General features: G+C 41.2%; 1 protein-coding gene across 1 annotated transcript in view; it reads left to right on the forward strand.

The window, feature by feature from the left end:
- PDGFD (platelet derived growth factor D) overlaps nucleotides 1-19,846 on the forward strand; it is a 237,123-nt gene that overhangs the window by 184,951 nt on the left and 32,326 nt on the right. The window contains exons 5-6 of the mRNA XM_040426276.1: nucleotides 8,411-8,609; nucleotides 14,898-15,112. Coding sequence (XP_040282210.1) covers nucleotides 8,411-8,609; nucleotides 14,898-15,112 — 414 coding nt within the window. The remainder of the gene's footprint in view (nucleotides 1-8,410; nucleotides 8,610-14,897; nucleotides 15,113-19,846) is intronic.

Below are 19,846 nucleotides of genomic sequence, written 5' to 3' on the forward strand. Positions count from 1 at the left end.
CCTGGAATATTATCTCCTGGAAGAGAGGCAAGTAAACACATTGAGTAGCTTCCAAACCGCTAAATGGAGAAGGGGTGAATTTTTTTGTCAAATTAATTACCGTTTGTACCTTTGCCATCAGTAATTTCCTATGTCTGATCTGTTCTTTCATTTGTAATTTGTGCCTGGTCATTATGTTCTTCCAAAATAATTACAAGTAAATAAATAATTAAATAAATAAGGAGTAGTTAAAAGCAATAGAATAGCAAACCCCAGAGCGAACGACAAATATACACTCGTTAACAAAAAAAAAAAATGGCACCAAGAAGGAGTTGTTGGGATAGAATGGAGCTTCCTATGTGTGAACGTCAGGGGTGTTGGTAGGTTAAAACATTTGGGGCCTGGGCCCCTGATGTTTTGTCCCAGGCCCCGAATGTTCTGCCTGCCAGATAGATCCAACTGTATTGCCATCCTCAGGGCCAATACAATTGAATCTAATGCAGTGGAAGATCTGAAAGACCTATGGTGACATCACAGGTCATGTGACCAGTAAAACAGGCAGTGGTTGAGAAGGCCCTGCGATAATGTCACCATTATGTGACCAGCGCAGGAGAGGATGGCAGTTAAGAGGAGAAGTTCTGGGGGAAGAAGCTGTGGTGAGGTCTTTACATGAGGAGAGGTAAGTGAAAGGAGAGGCAGAGGAATGCTGGGAGTTGTTATTTAACCGGGACTGTATTTTAGGGCTAAAGGGAGGGATATTATTTACATGGGACTGTATGTTGGAAGTGGCTGGGGGGTCATGTTATTTACATAGGACTGCATGTTGATGGTGGCTGTGGGAGGGAGTGATGTTATTTACATGGGACTAAATGTTGGAGGTGGCTGGGGCAGGGTGATGTTATTTACATGTGACTGTATGTTGAAGGCGGCTGTGGGAGTGGATGATGTTATTTACATGGGACTGTATGTTGGAGGCGGCTCTGGGAGGGAGTGATGTTATTTACATGGGACTGCATGTCGGAAGGGGCTGGGAAGGCAGTGACGTTATTTACATGGGACTGTATGTTGATGGCGGCTGTGGGAGGGAGTGATGTTATTTACATGGGACTGAATGTTGAGGGGCGATGTTATTTACATGAAACTGTATATTGAAGGTGGCTGGTGGGGGGGAATTATGTTATTTACATGTGACTGAATGTTGAGGGGGTGATGTTTACATGGGATTGCATGTTGGAGACGGCTGGGGAGGGGGTGATATTATTTATTTGGGACTGTATGTTGAAGGCAGCTGGGAAGGAGGTGATGTTATTTACATGGGACTGTATATTGGAGGGGGCTAGATAGATAGTGTGATGTTATTTACATGGGACTCTATGGAGGAAGTAAGGAAATAGTGTTATTTACATGGGACTGTATATTGGAGCGGCTGAAGGCTGGGGAGTGATGTTATTTACATAGGACTGTATTTTGGAGGGGGCAGGAGAGATGATGTGATGTTATTTACATGGGACTGTATGGTGGAGGGAGGAATATAACTACAGGGTGCACTGCAGGGGGCATTCTAAACACTGGGGGCACTTCAGGTTGAGCATTATAACAGTAGGGGGCAGTATAAATACTGGGGGCACTGTAGGGAACACTATAGGCGTTCTTATTACTACTGGGGGCTCTATAGGAGGGACTTACTGTATAGATCCGCCTTATTTATACTAAGAGCACTATGGGGGGCCTTATTACTACTGAGGATTCTGTAGAGAGCTTTATTACCACTAGGGGAACATAAGGGGGCCTTATTTCTACTGGTGGCCCTGTGAGGGTATTATTAATACTGGAGGGCTCATCTACTAATAGGGGCATTCTTGGGGAGCACTGTAGGAGGACTAATGAGGGCATTCTAGAAAGGAATTATTATTGGTGGGAGTATGAGCAGCACTATTACTATGGGGGCACTAATTTTTCTTCAGGGTAGTATTTGGGGGGTTTGGGGAGCAGAGCGAGCAGGAGGATAACATTGTGGGTACTCCAGGTTGGGGGATGATGATAGAAATGTGATGAGTCTGAGGACGCTAGGATGTCTGTGTGTCACACTCTGCAGAGACAAGGTGTGTCTGAAAGTTGTACGGACCAAAAGGAGAAGATGATGAGAAGATCTACATCGGAGGAGACGTCACCTGTAGGCACTGGATATGAGAGGTATGTACTGCTCTATAGCAAGTACAGAAAAATGCGGTGTGCGAGGGGAGGGTCGAGAACTGGGCCATATTCATTGGGGCTTGGGCCCCAGATCTTTTCAGACCCTAGCAACGCCCCTGGTGAACGTAATGATGATATATGTACAAGTAAGTGATTTCAATATTAGAGGGAAAGGATAGGTTTATTAGAGAAACCTGTACAATTGAAATGAGGCTCTGGACCCTTTTGGGCCACCTCTAGCCTGGATACAAGATGGGATATGTTTGGGAATGGAGACATACAGGTTCTGTATGGTATCCTGCAACACATTTGCCCACAGATGTTGAAGCTGGGCCTGTAGATCCTGCACATTCATAGATTGCTGACATTTGAATCCCAGCTGGTCACGGATGCTACATAGGTGATAAATCTGGTGACCTGGCAGGCCAAGGAAGTGTTGAAAACTGGTGGAGATGTCCCTAGGAAACCCTTGCTGTGTGTGAGCAAGCATTATCCTACTGACATAGGAAACCCTGCCATAAGAGGAACACAAGTGTCCTCAGGATGTCCTGCACGTATCCCTGAGCTGATAGTGTCCCTTGTATCACTACCAGGGGTGACTGACTGTCATATACGATGGCTCCCCAGATGATCACACAGCAGTTGAGGTAGTGTGTCTCTCCACAGCAGAAGCAGAATTGGAGTGCTCACCATGAGGCTTCCATACACAAACCTGACAGAACCTGGATCTCAAACAGAACCTGGATTAATCTCTAAAGATGATACAGTTCCAGTCCGTAGCAGTCCAGTATTCTCTTTCATGACACCACTGCAAATGAAGTTGACACTGGCTGGCTGTAAATGGCAGGACTCATAATGGGCACCATGACACCAAATTTTCTTCTGCTAAGTGCCTGCAAATGGTCCAGGTGAAGGCAGAGTTGTGTAATGAAGGTGCCACCTGTGTCTGGACGGTGGACAATGTAATTGTGGGAGCTGTCGGCAGATCAAACGATCATCTCTACTGGTGGTCTGTCTGGGCCGTCTGGAGCCTGTTCGGCGTGTGTGCACCCTCATATAACCACTGCTCCCAACATGTCCTAACAGTTAGGTCAGAACAGTCTACATGGCAGACAATTTGTTAGAAATTGCGTAATAATAATAATAATAATGCACCCCCTCTCAAAGTCATTCAACAGGGCAAAGTATATTTCAGTAGCAATCAATGATCTCTCACCAAGAGGTACTCTACTTAACCACTTCAGCCCCCCTAGCTTAAACACCCTTAATGACCAGGCCACTTTTTACACTTCTGACCTATACTATTTTCACCGTTTATTTCTCGGTCATGCAACTTACCACCCAAATGAATTTTACCTCCTTTTCTTCTCACTAATAGAGCTTTCATTTGGTGGTATTTCATTGCTGCTGACATTTTTACTTTTTTTGTTATTAATCGAAATGTAACGATTTTTTTGCAAAAAAAAGAAATTTTTCACTTTCAGTTGTAAAATTTTGCAAAAAAAACGACATCAATATATAGATTTTTCTCTAAATGTATTGTTCTACATGTCTTTGATAAAAAAAAATGTTTGGGTAAAAAAAAAATGGTTTGGGTAAAAGTTATAGCGTTTACAAACTATGGTACAAAAATGTGAATTTCCGCTTTTTGAAGCAGCTCTGACTTTCTGAGCACCTGTCATGTTTCCTGAGGTTCTACAATGGCCAGACAGTACAAACACCCCACAAATGACCCCATTTCGGAAAGTAGACACCCTAAGGTATTCGCTGATGGGCATAGTGAGTTCATAGAACTTTTTATTTTTTGTCACAAGTTAGCGGAAAATGATGATTTTTTTTTCTTTTTTTTTCTTACAAAGTCTCATATTCCACTAACTTGTGACAAAAAATAAAAACTTCCATGAACTCACTATGCCCTTCACGAAATACCTTGGGGTGTCTTCTTTCCAAAATGGGGTCACTTGTGGGGTAGTTATACTGCCCTGGCATTTTAGGGGCCCAAATGCGTGCGAAGTGGTTTGAAATCAAAATCTGTATAAAATGGCTGGTGAAATCCGAAAGGTGCTCTTTGGAATGTGGGCCCCTTTGCCCACCTAGGCTGCAAATAAGTGTCACACATGTGGTATTGCCGTACTCAGGAGAAGTTGGGCAATGTGTTTTGGAGTGTCATTTTACATATACCCATTCTGGGTGAGAGAAATATCTTGGCAAAAGACAACTTTTCCCATTTTTTTATACAAAGTTGGCATTTGTCCAAGATATTTATCTCACCCAGCATGGGTATATGTAAAATGACACCCCAAAACACATTGCCCAATTTCTCCTGAGTACGGCGATACCACATGTGTGACACTTTTTTGCAGCCTAGGTGGGCAAAGGGGCCCACATTCCAAAGAGCACCTTTAGGATTTCACCGGCCATTTTTTACAGATTCTGATTTCAAACTACTTACCACACATTAGGGCCCCTAGAATGCCAGGGCAGTATAACTACCCCACAAGTGACCCCATTTTGGAAAGAAGACACCCCAAGGTATTCCGTGAGGGGCATGGCGAGTTCCTAGAATTTTTTATTTTTTGACACAAGTTAGTGGAATATGAGACTTTGTAAGAAAAAAAAAACAATTTCCGCTAACTTGGGCCAAAAAAAAGTCTGAATGGAGCCTTACAGGGGGGTGATCAATGACAGGGGGGTGATCAATGACAGGGGGGTGATCAGGGAGTCTATATGGGGTGATCACCCCCCTGTAAGGCTCCATTCAGACGTCTGTATGTGTTTTGCGGATCAGATCCATGTATCCGTGGATCCGTAAAAAACATACGGACGTCTGAATGGAGCCTTACAGGGGAGTGATCAATGACAGGGGGGTGATCAATGACAGGGGGGTGATCAGGGAGTCTATATGGGGTGATCACCCCCGTCATTGATCACCCCCCTGTAAGGCTCCATTCAGATGTCCGTATGTGTTTTGCGGATCCGATCCATGTTTCAGTGGATCCGTAAAAATCATACGGACGTCTGAATGGAGCCTTACAGGGGGTGATCAATGACAGGGGGGTGATCAATGACAGGGGGGTGATCAGGGAGTCTATATGGGGTGATCAGGGGTGATCAGGGGTTAATAAGGGGTTAATAAGTGACGGGGGGGTGTAGTGTAGTGGTGTTTGGTGCTACATATTGCTGAGCTACCTGTGTCCTCTGGTGGTCGATCCAAACAAAAGGGACCACCAGAGGACCAGGTAGCAGGTATATTAGACGCTGTTATCAAAACAGCGTCTAATATACCTGTTAGGGGTTAAAAAAATCACATCTCCAGCCTGCCAGCGAACGATCGTCGCTGGCAGGCTGGAGATCCACTCGCTTACCTTCCGATCCTGTGAACGCGCGCGCCTGTGTGCGCGCGTTCACAGGAAATCTCGCGTCTCGCGAGATGACGCGTATAGGCGTGACTCTGCGCAGGGCTGCCGCATCCGGAACGCGATCCTGCGTTAGGCGGTCCGGAGGCGGTTAAAATTGGCCTCTTTAAAAAAAAAAAAATTGCTCTCATTTGAAACAGTGCCTCAACTGTCCAAAGGTTGTGTGTGGTATTGCATCTCAAATCCATTCACTTCAATAGAGATGATTTTCTAATCCTGTGTAATCCTGTTAAAGCTCAATACCATACAGGGAGAAGGAAGGGACTATATTATAAATGTAAGTAGAGGTTCACAGTGGGGTGTTCAAACAAGACAGGAGGCCAGTTTCTACCCAAATCAGAGAAATAGATTCCCCCTCGTCAGAAAGTTTGCAATCCAGACAGTACTGCTCTGGATATGCAAATTAGCTTCCCTTCTAAAAGAAACAGCCTTTCATGCTACCATATGTTAGATATCAAGCTAATAAACTAATGCTTAGCGCTTTAAACAGGCCTTGACACATAACTTAGATTGTAACTCATCAGTGTAGAGCAGAGAGAAATAGCTACGGCTACTTCCACACTGAATGGAAAAGGATCCGCTCAGAATGCATCAGTTTGCCTCAGTTCCGTCTCCATTCTGCTTTGGAGGCGGACACCAAAACACTGCCTGCAGCGTTTTGATGTCCGTCTGACGAAACTGAGCCAAACGGATCCATTCTGACACACAATGTAAGTCAATGGCCATTGACTTTCAATGGTGTTCAAGACGGATCTGTCTTGGCTATGTTAAAGATAATACGAACGGATCCGTTCTGAGCGGATGCAGACGTTTGTATTATCTGAATGGATCCGTCTGTGTAGATCCATGACAGATCTACACAGACGTTGGTCGGGATTCCGGGCGTACTATTTCTCCTTATGGAGAGCACCTGGGCACCTAGTAGGCATAAGGAGTCTTGTTGGCCAGACAGTGTGCCTCTTGGTTTCTAGGTAAAAAATGTGCAAATTAACTTTCCTTCCTAAAGCAGAAGAAAGCTAACAGTGAACGTCTCTGTGTGGACCACATCCCATTGTGCTTCAATAAAAATCTACAACAAACCAGCAAAACATAGCACAGGGATTGACAATTTTCAACCAAATTTGATAATATGGGGGAAGTCTTTATGTTGCAGTCAGACAAGACACCTCTAAAAATTGTCAGTCCCTGCGAAGTGTTCCACTGGAATATTCTGCAGCATAAATAATGGTTTGTTACTCATTTTCCTTATGTGGCTGAATCTCACTCCCAAATCGAAAAAAAAATATGATTTCAACAAATCAATTTTTTTAGAAATTCAGGAGGTTTGACCCCCATTACATTGTCGTAGGGGTTGTCCATTCATGGTGTTGGCCCCTGTTGGACAGGAATGGGATAAATATGGCCTCTCATATACAGTAGTGTTTCAATAGGGACTATTATATATGGCTGTTGGCTATTTTGAGACCAAAACCTAAATTGAGGAACAACTGTAATTTACTGAAAGAGGACCTCTTTTAAATATGGATGCAGTAATGACTATTTGGGATTTCATATCATGGTATGTACAGTGTGTTTGTATTACTATTGTTAATGTCAAGTATTGTACGCTTTATTTTGTACATTACATACCAGAAAGTCAGATTTTATTCAGGTTTTGGGGATGAGTCTTCAATACCCTATATTTGTGGTGCAGATTATCCTTTAAAGGAGAACAAGTAACCAACCAGAAAAGAGCTGTATTTAGATGTACAAGTCTTTAAGTATGAATTGCTGACTGAAACATATGACCAAATGTGTTCCTCATGCTGGTCATTCTTATTATAATTTAATTCAAGAAAAAAGTAAAATAATTTGGCGCTTTTGTTTTGTAATAATGAATATTCAATACATTTCCTGGAAGGTGAGACTTGCTGCCCTTGGGTATTCAATAAGCTTGCCTTGTACTGTATGTATGCGTCATCTTGATACTACCCTGTGAGACTGGAGCAGTGCAGTGTTGCTTTGGCAGTGGGGCATATTACTTGGATCATCTATGGCAGATATCCTGAGTAGACATCTTAGACTGAGATGTGACATCCGTGTTAAGCATTTCTATGGCAGGGACACCAAGCTCTTAAATTCTCACACAATTTGAAAAGCCATTAGAAAGTTAGAGGATAAAAGCCATTTCTTCACCAAAAAATTGGCGGCCAAGCTCCTCTTCCCATGCCATGAAAACCATATCATACCTGCCTGGAACATCCATATCTAATAGCTGATGGTATAATGTAGATAAATGTTTTGGAGGGTGTCTTTCAACAGCAAAAGGTTCTCCAACCAGTTGAGAAAAGTCCAACTGGTTGGAGAACCAGTTGAGCTTTCTCAGAGAAAGCTGTATAGTTTTACTCATAAAGCTGCATGTCTGCCTGAAGGTCAGTTTCTGCTTGAATATATTTAGTATTATTGAATCAGGTAATAAGTCTTCCATATTTATTAATTGGTCGCCTTTAAAAGCTTATGTACTTCAAAGTCACCCCTTTAAAAAGATTCTATGGTAGTATCTCTATATTTTTGTTCTTTTACTTAGTAACTCATACATATTTTACATGTATGTAATGTGTCTGTATTGTATATTCTGTTTGTGCATTGAAGCATCGTATATTTCCTGAGGTCATAGGAGGCACTGATGCCTCCTGCACTATACACAGTACACCAGATGGTATACCATTTCGCTTGATTTACAATATGCCCAAAGATAATAAAAAATGAAGCCAAATTCTGAACATTTTCATTTTCCTAAACTTCAGATACAGGTTTTATCTTCAACTTTCGTCTATTCTTAGGGAGTCTCTTATCATTCGCCGTCAGTGACAGACTCCACACTCACCGCGGAGGCTCTTGACCAGACTATTGCTATGTTTGACACCGTTGAAGAGGTACTTAAACACTTCAATCCTGACACCTGGCAGGAGGACCTGGAGAATCTATACACTGATACATCTCAATTTCGTGGCCGGACATTTCAAGAAAGAAAATCTAAAGGTAAGAGCGAATTCCTAAATGTCATTTGATAAAAATGATTAAATCATGAGAATACCGGAGGACATTTGATAGCTACTTTTTGACCAGATTATCTCCAATATATATTTCTTTATTTCAACCAGACTGTTGTGACATTCAGTGCACTGCTGTAATAGCAATTAGCGCTCCATGCATTTACTTCCTGAGAAGCGCGTGGTGGGCTTGAGTTCATATACAGAAGCCAATCTGAGGAGCATTAGGGAGGGCAATTGCCCAGAGCTGCCGGGGATCTGGAATCTTTTGATCTGGTGCCCTGGATCCCCAGAGGAGCGCTATCTCCAACTGTATGCAGATACCATTAAAAGCTACAGTATGATAGAGTAGGGACCCATAGGATGTTTGCCCTGCCGTCCTTTAGGGTTCTACTGTCCATGTAGGCACTATTGGCTATGGTGGGGCACTATTGGTTATTAAAGGGTATTTATTATTGGCTATGATTGGGGACTATTTTCCCATTAGATGACTCTAAGATGAGCACTATTACTGTGTGAAGACTAAATGGAGCACTATTACAGTTTGGGGACACTGATCACTGTCTGGAGTAAAAAAAAGTTGTGAATTACTACTTTGTGGACACAAAGGGGTGCACATTTTCTTTGTGGTGCACAATATCGGACAGTATCTATTTGTCACTATTGTTTTAAGGGGATCTATTTGTGTGGATCTTTTTTGGGGGGGGGGGGGGTTACTATAGTTAAAGGGCATCTGTCAGCAGATTTGTACCTATGACACTGGCTGACCTTTTACATGTGCGCTTGGCAGCTGAAGGCATCTGTGTTGGTCCCATGTTCATATGTGGCTGCATTGCTGAGAAAAATTATGTTTTAATATATGCAAATATATAGGAGCAACGGGGGCGTTACTATTACACCAAGAGGCTCCCTTTTCTCCTCTTTGATTGACAGGGTCAGGCGTTATGAAGTTTTCAGTGTCTTGTCCTGTCAAATAAAGTGCAGAGCTGACATTTATGCCAGAGAAGTGTACAGGAAAGACAAAAGGTTTATCTAGACCCCCCCCCCCCCCCACACACACACACACTTTCCCGTGATATCATGGTATTTTTATTCTATCAGTACAGTGTGGTCCTCTATTAAATGAAGGAGGTCTATTCACATTCTACTGGCAATTGATATGTAAAATTGGACTGTAGTCAGCTTCAACTCCTGGACACCACCTACCATATGCCATGTGTGACAGGTTCCTTGTATGTGACTGGTATCTTCTCTTGTGAAATGGGAGCCTTTGGGTTCCCTCAGGAAATGGTAGTGACATGGAAACTTCACAATTCTCAACTTTTGATGCTACACACATGTATGAAGGCTCTTGCTAGTGTCCACTATCCATTTATTTTGCCAGATAAACATCCTTTCAGGACAATAAAATTTACTATAAGCCCGATCGAGCAGTTTTTTTTTAAGTCAGGCAAAGTGTCTTGCTCAGCCAAATACCCAGTGGAGGCATTGGACTTACAGTCTATTGTAGATCAGGTACTGAGTATAGTATCCTGTTTGTGACACCACTGTTATGCAGTGACCTGCAGGGCCAGTGTGTAGGATGGGAGTAGTCATACTCACAGCTGGGACGGGCTGAAGGGCCATAAAGAAATGGGAAAGGTGCACCTTTCATCCCTTTGAGGCACATCCTGGTTCTGGGGTTCTCTTGCCTGGTGTTGGTTAGGGTGCCCTTGGTTTTGATGGTTTCTGTGAGGTGCAAGGCAGGGTCCCCTTACCAGCTGAAGAAGTTAGTACAGTATAGTAGTGCAGGAAATAAAGAGGCCAAGTTAACAACACAATGGTTCTTTACTGAAGGATCAATTTCAGGTACATTAGTCACAATTCATGGACTGGCAGTTCTTTCACAGGAAACCAATTTCACAGTTCTTATGGGTGTCCAAGCAGCAATAACAGTTAACAAGCCTGGATCTTTCTCTGAAGCAAATTTTCCTCTTTCTACCTTAAACAGTATCCAGAAATAGAGGTGCAACACTTCTCACCATGCAACCATTGTGCAGACCTAAGACTAAGGAGGTCATTTATTAACTTGAATTATGTAAGTCAGCTCCGAAGCTAGCTTACATATAGAAGCTGCGTTGGATACGCCTAAGTTATGTAGAGGCCTGCACCTCTTCATAACTTCCGCGATCCACCGCCTGAGCAGGGACTTTATTAAGACCGGCGTCTAAAATGCCACCCCTAATAAATGACCCCCTAAGTTCTGCACCTTTTTTTTTACAAGTCACCATAGTCACAACACAGTCACAGTGTCCACAGGGGATGTGGATTTTTTAGCATCTTCCAGTGTGCCCGTAAAGTGTTCGGGTACCGCAAGACTCTCCTAAAGGAGTTTTCTGTAGGTCCTATAAAGTCTTTCAAACAGCTTATCTCCACAGGGCTTCTATATGCAGGTCTATTCAATACTAGATCTTTTCAGTTATAATTTCCTTTCTTTTCACATCTTTAGCTTTTGCACCTCTGTGGATGTTTTTATCCACTTCAGTTGTAGTACTTCTTCTCTGTCTTTAAAGACACTTTTCACTCTCTCAACAGAACCACAGGCATGCAATGAGGTTCTTATTAACTCTTTCTATAGTCCTAAGCTGAGGGGTGCAGAACTAAGATATGGGTGATCAATCCATCTCAAAGTGTGGTAGGATGCTATTACAATATTTTCTTGCACAGCAGCAGATAAGTCTTTTTGCCATAGATGTGCACAATACCTTGCTGTCTGAATTTAGCGCATGACCTGGATAAGGTTCTGGACCTTCTTATCTCTTTTAGAGAACCTCTAAGAGTAGGCTTGATAAATAAATATGCAGGTGTATATGCCTACTCCTAAAGAAAAAAAAACCTGAATATAATCATGGCACTAAATACAAAGCTTATATATGAACTAATACCCTATTTTGATATGATAAATAACTCTGCGTTTCTTAGCAAATATATTTTAATCAGAACACATCTGTATCCACCTATCATGGCAAGGTAACCTCAGTCTGGGCAGGAACCTACTCTGTTTAATAGCTATCTCTATGCTAGTGAGCATCTACGGTACATTCAGAAGAGCAGAACCTGCACATATATTGTGTTACTGCTTGTTACCTCTCTATGCATTTAAGCATCCAATGAGAGGAAGAATAAAATCTGCTATTTGTATCATCTGATTGAAAACAGCCCGTGGGATAGGTTGGACATTAACAGTGCATTCAGACTTGGAGACTCCAGTTTGTGCTCAGTATTGCATTTTAGTTAGACTTTTTTGTTAATTTTGTTTCTGGATTTACCCTGTGTCTACTCATTAGGCATCCACAGTTTTTTCTAGCTTTGACTCCTCAGCTTGCTTCTTGATTAACTCCTTGTCTGTTGATTTGGCTTCAACTCTACTGACTCTCCTGACTTTTTAGCCTTAGATCCACTAACCGTTTTGGTTTAGGAAGACAGATTGAGATTTAGCAGATTGAGAGTTTACTGGCAGTGGTCCTGGGTGGTGACCTTTGTATTCTTCCTTACCTGTCTCTTACAGATGGCTGAACATAAGTGGTGTTCCCTCCATTCACTTGTATACTTCTTAAAATAGCTGAGCTAGTGACTGGCTATCCATAGCAGTGAATAGAAAGAAAGCCATGCAAGGTAGGACCAGCACCTATGGGACAGTTATGGCGTAACCTATCAATATGCCATTACTTTCCAGATGGCTAGGCCTGTCAATGCTACCGAGCAGTCACTTGGTGTTTTTCTAAATTTTTACATTCAATTGGGCACAGCATCTGACACATTGTTCCGTGTCTAGCAATTATAGAAGAGCATAAACAATTACAATATTTTAATAGAGATTCATAGGGGCTTCAATAATTTAATCATTAACAAAGCAGAAGAGGTAGAGACAAAAATAATAGGTGATGAAGGTCTACATTTGAGGTAACTGTTAAATGAGTCACAGGAGTTAAGCAAATGCTGCAATTTCAGAGAGCTGGAATCCATTAAAATGGTGCTAAGTATGTTGAATAAAAGTATCGATCTGGTAATTTTAGATGATGACTTTTGATTGCTGCACTTATGGAAGGTTAGATATTTGTCTGAAATCTTTCAAGTACCTGGTATTTAAGGTAGGATCAAATGAGCAGACTTTATTGTCACAGGAGATCATTAAAGTTTTTTATGAGACTTGACAGTAATAAATTCTAGTATTGGCAAATAAATTGATACATCATACTTAATAACTTTGGTTTCAAAAAGCTTGGGGAAAGAAATTTAAAACGGGATTGCATTGATTCAGGCTTTTGGAGCTGAATCCAGATTGTGAGACATTTTAAATTTTAGATGAAGAATTTTAGATTATAACTTTAGATGATGCCTGCATGGCTTGCTGACCTTGACATGACAGTTGGACCTCTTATATACACATTAGATTTTATTAGCAATTTATTCAATGTGTGTGGGCATCCTAGAGGGGTTTTCCGGGATTATTACGGTTTTAAACAGATATGCTCATGTAGTTGTTTTAATCATGTACATCTTCCTATTGCTTTTTATTTTTTATTTTTTTTTATTTGGACTCTCCTGCCCTGTTTTCACCATGTTTCACCTACTGGTTTGTTTTCATCCTGTAGGTAGCACTTCCTGTTTCTGTATCCAACCAAACCCATGATGCACTTCTCCTTCCTCTGCAGTAGCTGCATTGCCGCCCATAAAAACATCCAGCTAGTTTATAGCTCCTCCCACCCAGCTAGTTACATAGACACTCCCATAGCTCACTGCCCCGCCAATGGAAATAACATCACAGGAAATAAAGAAAAACTGCATGGGCATGGTCAGATAGGAGTAATAAAGTTTCTATTCTATGAGCTTGTGTAGCCAACTGGGTCGAGCAGAGAAAATAAATAACAAGCTAACTTGTTGATCAGGTTTCATCCATTGACTGTACCTCTGTGATTCTTCAAAATATGTTATACAGCAAGTTACAGGCCATTTGGGTGGACTTAGCCCGTCTCATTTGCTGTTACTTCCTTTAATCTAATATATAAAGCTGAGTGTATGTATTTGTGTGTGTTTATGAACCGTATTTTTTCGACTCACAAGATGCATTTTTTCCCCCCAAAAGTGGGGGGAAAATGCCCCTGCATCTTATGGGGCGAATACTAATGAGTGCTACCATTATGGATGCGCTAATTAGTACCGGAGGACCGGGAAGCTGCGAAGGCTCTGTACTCACTGCTTCCTGGTCCTTGGCCGTTGGCTCTATTTTCCTGTGGCACACACTGGAGAGCTGGAAATCCACCAACCGAAGAAGAAGTTGCTGTCCCTCTCCCTAGCTCAACCTTCTCCATTTCTGCACACCACCCCACAAACAAAGCCATTCTACTACTGATGGTTATTTATGGAGAATTGGTTGTGCTTGAATTTATGCATTTCTTAAGGCCCTTTTACTTGGGGCGATATAAATGATTGTTCCTGCTGTAAAGGTTCTCCAACCCTCACCCCAATGAACGAGCAAATGCTCATTTGTTGGGAGAAGGCATTGCTGGTGCAGTACCCAAAATCATAGTTCTTGGGCACCAGATCGTCCTGTGTAAGCAATTAATCTGTGTGGACAAGTCATTGCAGTAGCAATTGCTCATTCCGATACTAAGGAAATGATCATCTCTACTCAACGTTCAGGCAGTTGTTGGGAGAGACCTGAAAATTGCCTGTTCAGTTGACCCATGTAAAGAGGCCTGTCCCTCAAAGATGTCTATTGCCTATGAGGTATGGCAGTTAGATAAGGGAGGCAGAAGCTACTATGAATAAATTCATTCTGTCAGATCACTGGGGACTATGTCAAAACACAAACACAATGTATGACTGGTACCCGTATTAGTCTCAATTTACACAAAAACAGCAGATCACATCATTAACTGCAGCGAGTGCCGGGTTTCTGATTAATGACACAAATGAAACCGGTCTCAGAACTATTAAAATACAAGGATGTCTCTGGCACTGATAGGGGTTTTCCATTACTCATTAAACATGACACAGTAGATGTTATAAGAAACCGGTGCCAAGTGGCACAGTGCCCCCCCCCCCTCCCACCCTGCTCATACCAATGACATAGACATATTTTCATGGAGAGCCAAAAAACATTTCATGGTAATTTATTGGAGGAGATTTACATCGTGTGTTTTTTTTTTTCACAATTTCAGAAATGTGTAGAGTTTGAGATGAATGTGTCTGCTTTACGTTGACGATTCTACGTGGATTATTTTTTTTTTTGCAGTGAATCTGGACAAACTAAACGATGATGTCAAGAGATACAGCTGCACTCCCAGAAACTTCACAGTAAATCTTCGGGAAGAGCTGAAGGTTACTAATGCCGTATTTTTTCCGCGGTGCCTCCTTGTTAAGCGATGTGGAGGAAGCTGTGGCTGCGGCAGTCCGTTTTCCAAATCTTGTGTATGCACGTCTGGAAAAACTTTGAAAAAATATCACGAGGTAATCATCACACATGACATATAGAACCTTGTAACAATATGAGAAGTATAATTAGATATTTGTCTTATGTAACGTTTTATGAACTGTATGCCTGTGTGGACAACTAGAAAGAATCTGCTGGCTATGTTCAAAAATTTGATTGAGCCCCCATAGAGTTGTGTGGTCATGCATGACGGCAAAGGAGGCAGAAGGGAATAGATGATACTGGTGGTGGACAAACCAAGATATATCAGTAAGGTAAAAATATTAGGAAATTTGAGGATCACCCAAAAACGTGGTTGTCCTGTCCATCTGATAGCATCATCCATGTGGTTCTAGCCCTATCCTGTATCTAAAAGAATAGCATACAGGGTAGATATTTCTTTCCTGCTCATCAAGTGTCAAAACAAGACATCATTCGTTAGAATTCATGGAATGTGTCATCAGAAAATTACTTATTGGCAAATAACATTTTACATTAAATGAATTTTTTAAGAATTTTTGGTGATTTTTATTTTCCGTGTCAATGTATTTTTTAAACAAATCCTTTAATCCTGCAGTTTTCACTCTGGCCACTAGACCTAAAATATGTCAAGACTTTCTGTTCTTTGAGAGCAGCCACATGGGCCATAGACACAGCGGAGGGGTCTCATTGATTTCTATGGGAGATTTTTCTAGGAATGCTCTGTGATCTGTGCAGAGGTCAGAGGGGAGTAGATAAGCTATGATATCACCTATTGTGAATGGTGGATTCTGCATTATCTGTACAGAGGTGTTACTTGCAGTCCTGCCTGTCATTACAAAGGAGATTGTTACTGAAAAGTTACCTGTACAGAAAAGGAACTCATCATATTATTAGGACTAGTGGTAAATGCTAAAACTGCATGATGCTAGGCACTTTGTTTAAATATAGGTAGTAACATGGAAAATTAAAACAAAAATCCCCAAAATTATTTTAAAAAGTATAAAAGCGGGATTTAAACAATAGGTCATTTTCAGAGGACACATTTCCTTTAAATAGAGAGCTTTTATTATATGTCTGCTTTTACGAGATTCTGTAAGAAGAGTTTGTGGGACACCAAATGTACACACTACTTCCCTCAGGTTCCAGTGACTTCTAGTATCATTGAGTTTATTGACTGCCACCATAGTAGACTTTGTTATCACCATGAAAACACAATATATCACTCAATTCACGCTTCAGCTAACACATAAGAACCCACCAATTGCGTTATTTCGACATTAAAAAAGAGAGATTGTAGCTACTTGTATCACACAGAATATAAGAGACCATAACGATAAATGGAAAAATGGCAAACAGCGGGACTGTCAAATATATGTCTTAACCCTTTGAAGACTGCAGCCTTGTTTGAACTTCAGGAAACAGCTTTTTTTCTTTGTTTGTTTCTTTATCTCCTCATTTCAAAGATAAATTTTTTTTTTTTTCCCACCAACGGTGCTTTGTGAACGTATTCACCCCACCTCTACCCTTGGTGTTTTTCCTTTTCAGTTGCATTACAACTTGAAATGAGAGTATGTTCACATGACTGGGAGTGGGTTTCAATGCGGATTCAGTGACAAAAAAACGTATCGAATCTGCGCTAAAATAGCCTCCCAGTTCATGTAGCTGAGGATATTTCAGGTGCAGTTTGGCAGACCATGCCAAGGATGTGCATGTCCATTACCACACAGACACCTCAGAGCTTCACTGAGAGCAGAACTACCTTATTCAAAATGGAAAAACCATGGCAATAACCGCAGCGGTTTCTGATGTATAAGCGGTGGATTTTGATATGGTCTTGTGAACTCACCCTTAAATCTGTCACCATGATCTTGGACTATTATATGCAGTAATAAATGAGTAGTATTGTAGATAAGGAGTACAGATCTACATTTTTTATTTTTCTTTCTATGGAGTTGTGTGAGGGCTTTATTTTTGCGGGACTGCTTGTAGTTTTAATTGGTATTGTTTTGACGTAAATTACGCTTTTTGATTGATTGTTATTAAGTTTTAGAAATTCTGTCATTTTTATTTATTTTTTTAATGGCGTTTACATGATATTTATGTATTGCGGGTCATTACGGACATGGCGATACCAAAAATATGGGGGAGAATTTTTTTTTGCTATTTTTTTTATTGAAAAGAGAATTTTCAATGGGAAAAAAAACAACTTATTTTTCTTTACTGGAATTTTTTTATTTCATAAATGTGTGCTTTTTTTTTTACTTTTTTGACCACTTAATAGTCCCACTGTAACAGCCACTATTTTTCCTGTTGATAAAGCAGTGACCCAGCCTAAGCCCCTTTAGTGACCGCCGTAAAAAGGCATATGGGTGGTCACTAAGGGGTTAAAGCTACACTGAAATACATTGTCAGGACTGCTGTGCATGCGCACAGGAGTCCTCTGAGTTATGGTAGCAAGGCACAACAGTCTGGCCTGTTTATTTCCATGCAGCTTTAACAGCTGATAGCGGGGGAACGGAGCAGTGGGAAAATAAAAAAATGGTGATCTGGACTCCTTATCTGCAGTGCGACTGCGTGTGTTACTGTAGACAATAGTCCACAATTAGAGTGACAGATTCCCTTTAAAAATGTATTTTAATTTCGATTTTATGTAATGGAGTTGACAAAATAGTCCACATTGTACATTCAGTGCAATGAAAAAATACCTTGTTTAACCACCTCAGCCCCCAGTGCTTAAACACCCTGAAAGACCAGGCCACTTTTTACACTTCTGACCTACACTACTTTCACCGTTTATTGCTCGGTCATGCAACTTACCACCCAAATGAATTTTACCTCCTTTTCTTCTCACTAATAGAGCTTTCATTTGGTGGTATTTCATTGCTGCTGACATTTTTACTTTTTTTGTTATTAATCGAAATTTAACGATTTTTTTGCAAAAAAATGACATTTTTCACTTTCAGTTGTAAAATTTTGCAAAAAAAACGACATCCATATATAAATTTTGCTCTAAATTTATTGTTCTACATGTCTTTGATTAAAAAAAAATGTTTGGGTAAAAAAAAAATGGTTTGGGTAAAAGTTATAGCGTTTACAAACTATGGTACAAAAATGTGAATTTCCGCTTTTTGAAGCAGCTCTGACTTTCTGAGCACCTGTCATGTTTCCTGAGGTTCTACAATGCCCAGACAGTACAAACACCCCACAAATGACCCCATTTCGGAAAATACACACCCTAAGGTATTCGCTGATGGGCATAGTGAGTTCATAGAACTTTTTATTTTTTGTCACAAGTTAGCGGAAAATGATGATTTTTTTCTTTTTTTTTTTTTTTCTTACAAAGTCTCATATTCCACTAACTTGTGACAAAAAATAAAAACTTCCATTAACTCACTATGCCCATCACGAAATACCTTGGGGTCTCTTCTTTCCAAAATGGGGTCACTTGTGGGGTAGTTATACTGCCCTGGCATTCTAGGGGCCCAAATGTGTGGTAAGGAGTTTGAAATCAAATTCTGTAAAAAATGACGAGTGAAATCCGAAAGGTGCTCTTTGGAATGTGGGCCCCTTTGCCCACCTAGGCTGCAAAAAAGTGTCACACATCTGGTATCGCCGTATTCAGGAGACGTTGGGGAATGTGTTTTGGGGTGTCTTTTTACATATACCCATGCTGGGTGAGATAAATATCTTGGTCAAATGCCAACTTTGTATACAAAAATGGGAAAAGTTGTCTTTTGCCAAGATATTTCTCTCACCCAGCATGGGTATATGTAAAATGACACCCCAAAACACATTCCCCACCTTCTCCTGAGTACGGAGATACCAGATGTGTGACACTTTTTTGCAGCCTAGGTGGGCAAAGGGGCCCATATTCCAAAGAGCACCTTTCGGATTTCACTCGTCATTTTTTACAGAATTTGATTTCAAACTCCTTACCACACATTTGGGCCCCTAGAATGCCAGGGCAGTATAACTACCCCACAAGTGACCCCATTTTGGAAAGAAGAGACCCCAGGGTATTCGCTGATGGGCATAGTGAGTTCATGGAAGTTTTTATTTTTTGTCACAAGTTAGTGGAATATGAGACTTTGTATGAAAAAAAAAAAAAAAAAAAAATATCATCATTTTCCACTAACTTGTGACAAAAAATAAAAAATTCTAGGAACTCGCCATGCCCCTCACGGAATACCTTGGGGTGTCTTCTTTCCAAAATGGGGTCACTTGTGGGGTAGTTATACTGCCCTGGCATTTTCCAGGGGCCCTAATGTGTGGTAAGTAGGTAAATAACCAGTGAAATCCGAAAGGTGCTCTTTGGAATGTGGGCCCCTTTGCCCACCTAGGCTGCAAAAAAGTGTCACACATCTGGTATCGCCGTATTCAGGAAACGTTGGGGAATGTGTTTTGGGGTGTCTTTTTACATATACCCATGCTGGGTGAGAGAAATATCTTGGCAAAAGACAACTTTTTCCATTTTTTTATACAAAGTTGGCATTTGACCAAGATATTTATCTCACCCAGCATGGGTATATGTAAAATGACACCCCAAAACACATTGCCCAACTTCTCCTGAGTACGGCGATACCAGATGTGTGACACTTTTTTGCAGCCTAGATGCGCAAAGGGGCCCAAATTCCTTTTAGGAGGGCATTTTTAGACATTTGGATACCAGACTTCTTCTCACGCTTTGGGGCCCCTAGAATGCCAGGGCAGTATAAATACCCCACATGTGACCCCATTTTGGAAAGAAGACACCCCAAGGTATTCAATGAGGGGCATGGCGAGTTCATAGA

The sequence above is a fragment of the Bufo bufo genome, chromosome 3 (assembly GCF_905171765.1).
Source record: "Bufo bufo chromosome 3, aBufBuf1.1, whole genome shotgun sequence".
Lineage (NCBI taxonomy): Eukaryota > Metazoa > Chordata > Amphibia > Anura > Bufonidae > Bufo > Bufo bufo.